Raw genomic sequence first — 6,000 nt, forward strand, 5'->3', positions numbered from 1 at the left:
ACGTTCTACACCATTAAACTAAGAGCCAAACTTAGAGAAACAGTCTTCATACAGACTTTAATAAGTAAATATGATTTTTAAAAATGTTATATTTACAGCCCAATTGTAATCGAAAGACTAATCGATCGTCAAAATAACAGTTAGTTGCGGCGCATACTGTAACTCTGTGTGATAGTATTCTACAGTTCTCCGATCGGACCGCGTGACAGAATATATTTCATTGGAGGTATTCTGTGACTAAATACATTTCCACACCGCGGATAGCACCGAAAACTTCTGTGAAAGTACAACAGGTCGTCTCCTCCTGTCGGACAATCGCTGCATGTGCGATTGTCTTTCAGCATTCAAACCGTGTGGAAAGACGAATCCCGTGGTCGTGGATGAAACTAATCTACTCCAGATCTGAACCCAAATCAAAGCTAAAAAGGCGTCAACATTAGAGCAGTGTATTTAGTCAGCGTTGGGAAGAATACTTTACAAAACGTATTTAGAAACAGAATACTCAATACCTGCTTTGTATCGTATTCAGTTACTTGATCTAATCAGAGAGTTACTCATTCATCTAGAAGAGAAACTTTAATAGGCAAAATAGAGGCTTCCGTGCTCAAATACCCTGATATTTCCCTCCCATTTTAGAAAAGTCACTCCGTTCTGAACTCCACCAAAACGAAGAGTAACTGCACCAGAATATTGTTCCTCTAAATGAGTATTCGTACGATTTCAGGCCATAAAGTTGGTCTCAGAAAGCTGTATTTCCAGTAATAGATCTGCGAGAAAGTAAAAATATGCCCTAAGAACACCGGCAAAACCATCTGAACCACAGATATTTAACTGGTAAAACAATAAATGATTAAAGACGTTAAAACTCTGTCATCGGAATGTTTCCTGGAGGCAAAATGAAGATTATCAGCTCTAAGGACATCAGATCTAAATGTCAACGGTGTCAAGACTCTGTAACACACAAATATGCAGCAATTTGGAATTCCCAGTGTAGAAACGGGAAGACCACAACCTCCTATCACGGTAACAAATCACGTACAATAACAAAGTGAGCGCGTTTGAACTCCGGTGTCACTCGCACGTGTTTCCAAGCGCTTTCACTTTGCCAAAACCATCGCGATGCGTCATATTCCGGAGGTCAATCCTGGTTTCTCCCGTGAAATCACATCGCGTTCCGCTTGACTTTTGCCAGTCTGGTCCAGAATTTCATTTCATTTGGTCTACAAACTATGAACTGGTCAGCGCTTTAAAACTCCCCCCACCGAGTCGTTCCCTAAAACCCACAAGCCGCTCCTGGATTAAGCAACATGTCCAGAGTGACCCCGCGGGCCCATTGTAAACAAAAGCCCCCCGCCGCGTTAAAGTTCACTCCGTTTAACCCTTTCCGGGGCCCCGCTTCTTCTGCTGCTGCTGCTGCTGCTTCCGCCTCTGGCCACGCTGCTACTGTCCCTTTAAGAGGAGCCAAGATGGTGCCCTCCGCGCCGCAGTTTACGCCTCCCGTTTCTGCCGTCTCCCCCGGCAAACCGACACACTCCCGGTCAAACGGAGCAACGCGCGCGCTGCGTAATGAGGTCACCGTTCGCTCAAGCTTCGTCTTTCTTCCCTTTTATTTTTTTTGGTGTTACGCACGCGTCCAAAGTCGTTGCAGTTCCGTATAAGAACGCGACGCTACGGTTCTTTTTTTTTTTTTTTTGGCAGCACCTCTTTCTTGTTTTTATGAATGGCGTGTAACAAAAAAGCGTTAAAAAAATAACAACAACAACAACTGCCACTTACTTTCTTGCCTCGCGTTTCGGGGTGCATCTTCCTTGTGGGTGGAGCGGCAGCGGGGCGGGGGTCGTCGTTGTCGGTGCGGCGCGTGTAGCCTGTTCGCCAAACCGGGGCTAGCGTTCCGCGGATGAGCTCCAACCCCCCCAAAGATCCGCCGTGATCAATTCATACCGTCGAGGGTCACGCGCGAGGTTCCGTTAAAAAAAAAAAGAGTCGCGCGCGCGGGGTGTGTGTGTGTGTGTGTTTTTTGTGCTTCTCGCGGCGGGTCGTGGCGTCGCTGCGCCTTCACGCTCGCATCTCTCTCTCCCGCGTCTGCGTGTTGTTGCTGCCGCTGCTGCCGTGAATTGGAAGGGCTGGGCTGGGCTGGGGCGGCTCTCGTTGCCTTTTCCTCCTCCGCCTCTCCCCGCGCTGCTGCTGACCCCACCCTGTGTCTCCACCCCATCGGCGCCGCTCGCTCTCCGCAGTCTGTGTGCGCCGCGTGCGGAGTCCGTGTGCGTGAGCATCTACCGGGGCGTGACGCGCGCGCGGGGAGAGCCGGCCAAAAAGCCAGAGCGTGGAGTCAAGTGTTTTTTTTTTGTGTGTGTGTGTGTTTTTTTTTAATTGATTTTTGTGTTTGTTTTTTGGGCGGTGCGGTTTTTATTCTATTTTATTTTTTATTTTTTTGCGGTGGTGGTGCTGGAGGAGAAAGCCCCCATGTCACCTTCCTGACGTCAGAGTCGGGCTAATCGAGGACACTGGAGGAGAGGGAGTGAGGTGTGAGGTGGGAGGGAGGGAGGGAGGGAGGAGTGAAGGAGTGAGGCAGGGGGAGGGAGGGAGGGAGGGAGGGAGGAAGGAGTGAAGGAGTGAGGGAGGAGTGAAAGGGAGTGAGGAGGGAGTGAGGTGCAGGACGTCCACTGCATTGGGCTTTGCAGCCGTTTCGGGGGTTTGGGTCGTCACCAGCTCCTGCTCTCGGACAAACGCCGCAAACTCACGTTTTCGCCACCGCGTCGAGAAGAGAACCGTGTATTTGTGTCACGACGGGGACGTTCTAGTGTCGCACGACTCGGACTCAAAGAGAGGGACGTTCAAATACATGAAACAATATAAAAAATACAAACTACATTTCAAGAACAGCAGGAGGATCAACAAAGTATCAGTTATGAGAGCTCGGAGTCAGAGGTCGTGACAAACGGCGAGGAAAGTGCGGCGTTTTAATAAATACTATAATAAATGTGATTATTCATGAAGGTAGTATTTGGGAGTTTCAGGAAACACAAGTAACGACTGGACCTTTAGTCTCACGTTTGTTAAATTAAACCCTCGTATTATTTGAGATTAAATGAATGACTAAATGAACTGGGCAAGGTTTTGTTTTTCGACTTTGACTACACCCGGTCCTACTGCTGCACTTTGACCACGCCCTGTCCTCCCGCTGCACTTTGACCACGCCCTGTCCTCCCGCTGCACTTTGACCACGCCCTGTCCTCCCGCTGCACTTTGACCACGCCCTGTCCTCCCGCTGCACTTTGACCACGCCCTGTCCTCCCGCTGCACTTTGACCACGCCCTGTCCTCCCGCTGCACTTTGACCACGCCCTGTCCTCCCGCTGCACTTTGACCACGCCCTGTCCTCCCGCTGCACTTTGACCACGCCCTGTCCTCCCGCTGCACTTTGACCACGCCCTGTCCTCCCGCTGCACTTTGACCACGCCCTGTCCTCCCGCTGCACTTTGACCACGCCCTGTCCTCCCGCTGCACTTTGACCACGCCCTGTCCTCCCGCTGCACTTTGACCACACCCGGTCCTACTGCTGCACTTTGACCACACCCGGTCCTCCCGCTGCACGTCGGATCACTTAAACTCGTTATTACCTCATAACAAAAAGTCGCACGTTATTATTATTATGTCTTTCTTTCTTTTACTTTGAAAAATGCTTTTCTGGAGATTTAAGATCAAATGAGGGCGGAGCCTCAAAACACACAACTTTTCACCGTTTTGTTGTTGTAAAAATGACGGTGTAAATGTACAATATGTGGCTCTGGTTATGAACAGCACAGAATATGGACAGAATGAACAGCAGCTAAAGTTAAATAACAACAATGTCACATTTATTGCGATATTGAGAGTCTAAAATGCCTTTGGTGTCAATCATATTGTCAAGAAAGAACAGGTTTTAATTTAATGTTTTGTTTAACTCTGTAAAAAAGCACAAAAACATGTACACATTTGAACTAAAATAAAAACAAATTGAACATTGTAAGTGATTAAAACGGGGCTAAATGTAAATGCACCGACAATTATGTTTTTTTAGTTTTTCAAATTAAAGTCCACGTGAAGGTTCTGCGTTTTTTCACATTCTGACTCAGTTTAATGATGTAGAACGTGTAGTTAATATTTATCATAGTTTTACTTCTGTTAAGTTGCAGTGTGTGAAGACATTTTGAAAAATGTCACTTTAAAATGACAGGAAGTGAAGCTGAATCTCTCTGTGATGTCATCAGTGACACCAAATAAAGGTGATTTATGGTATTATTGTGTGTCAGATCAGAACTGTTGTGTCATTTATGTGGAGTTTGGCTCTTGTTTACAGTCTGGTTGCTAGGTAACAGCTGTGGAATGACCTCTACCTGTGTCAAACCAGGAAGTACAACTATAAACTTTACACAAACGGTCAAACAAATGGAGACAATAGCAATAGCCTCAGTCTGAACTGGGCGTGGCAGGGCAACAGATCATCCAAGTCATCCAGAGGCTAGCATGTGGTTAGCATGTGGCTAATTTACAGAGGATACATTATTGTAGCCTTCGCTGCACCATAAAGTTTGAAGTCTAAATAATATTAAACGTACAAACAATTGTTTTTTTTATAAGGCCTTCGCTCAAAAAAAGTAAATACATAAAATAAAAAGATACATTTCTATTAAATAATAAATCTCCCGGCCCTTCTCCAGAAAGACCGCACCACCGCATTATGTCCCCCCCAGAATATATGTCCCCCCCTGGAATATATGTCCCCCCACCGCATTATGTGCCCCCCAGAATATATGTCCCCCCGCCAGTATATATGTGATATACACATGAATCACGACAGTAATTGCACATATGACGGAATTGCACATGGTTAGGTCAGCAGGCCCCTCGCAGGCCCCTCGCAGGCCCCTCGCAGGCCCCTCACAGGCCCTTCGCAGGCCCCTCACAGGCCCCTCGCAGGCCCCTCACAGGCCCCTTTGCAGGCCCCTCACAGGTCCCTCGCAGGCCCTTTGCAGGCCCCTCGCAGCCCCTCGCAGGCTAGGAGCACCTGTAAACACGCTCAATGATCTACTGACCTGTGATGTTGGCCCTTCGATTGACCCATTGACCCATTGACCCATTGACCATTGATTCGTTATTGGGTCATTAACACACAGGATACACCATTGTGGGCGGGGCCAACCTCTGCAAACGGGAGAACAACCTCACAGACCGAGACAACGCTGAGGTCGAAGACGTAACAACTCCCTCACACCTGAGATCAAGTTGGGTTACTGCTGATAGAAAGACGTTTAATGTTAGTTATATTCTACGCATTTGTTTAAGTTGCGCTCTTCCTTTATTATTGCCCTTGAGAAGAATCCACTGCGCCGCTCAGAAAAAGGGCGTGGCCGCAATGTGACGGTGGAGATTTTTCAGAAAGACAGCGCCTCGTCCAATAAACACAGGTGTGTCCAGGTGGATTTCACAAGACTGAAGCAGGCAGCAAGGTTGGGCTGAGGCTGTTGTACAAGACAGGAACCTCTGAACTGTCCCAGCGTCCCTTGTCCTTAGATATATGTCCCAGCGTCCCATGTCTTTAGACAAATGTCTCAGAGTCCCCTGTCCTAGACAAATGTCCCAGCGTCCCCTGTCCTTAGACATATGTCCCAGCGTCCTGTGTCCTAGACAAATGTCCCAGCGTCCTGTGTCCTTAGACAAATGACCCAGCATCCCATGTCCTTAGACAAAATGTCCCAGCGTCCTGTGTCCTTAGACAAATGACCCAGCATCCCGTGTCCTTGGACAAATGTCCCAGCGTCCTGTGTCCTTAGACAAATGTCCCAGCATCCCGTGTCTTTAGACAATTGTCCCAGAGTCCCCTGTCCTAGACAAATGTCCCAGCGTCCCGTGTCTTTAGACAAATGTCCCAGCGTCCCATGTCCTTAAACACATGTCTCAGAGTCCCCTGTCCTTAGACAAATGTCCCAGAGTCCCCTGTCCTTAGACAAATGTCCCAGAG

General features: G+C 48.0%; 1 protein-coding gene across 1 annotated transcript in view; it reads right to left on the minus strand.

The window, feature by feature from the left end:
* Window positions 1-1,954, minus strand: part of klf8 (Kruppel like factor 8) — a 48,743-nt gene extending 46,789 nt beyond the window's left edge. The window contains exon 1 of the mRNA XM_072446049.1: window positions 1,777-1,954. Within this exon, the coding sequence (XP_072302150.1) occupies window positions 1,777-1,803 (27 nt within the window). The 5' untranslated portion in view covers window positions 1,804-1,954. The remainder of the gene's footprint in view (window positions 1-1,776) is intronic.
* Window positions 1,955-6,000: the final 4,046 nt, after the last annotated feature.

The sequence above is a fragment of the Eucyclogobius newberryi genome, unplaced genomic scaffold, assembly GCF_026437365.1.
Source record: "Eucyclogobius newberryi isolate DKJ021-1_F unplaced genomic scaffold, fEucNew1.0.hap1 SCAF_15, whole genome shotgun sequence".
NCBI lineage: Eukaryota > Metazoa > Chordata > Actinopteri > Gobiiformes > Gobiidae > Eucyclogobius > Eucyclogobius newberryi.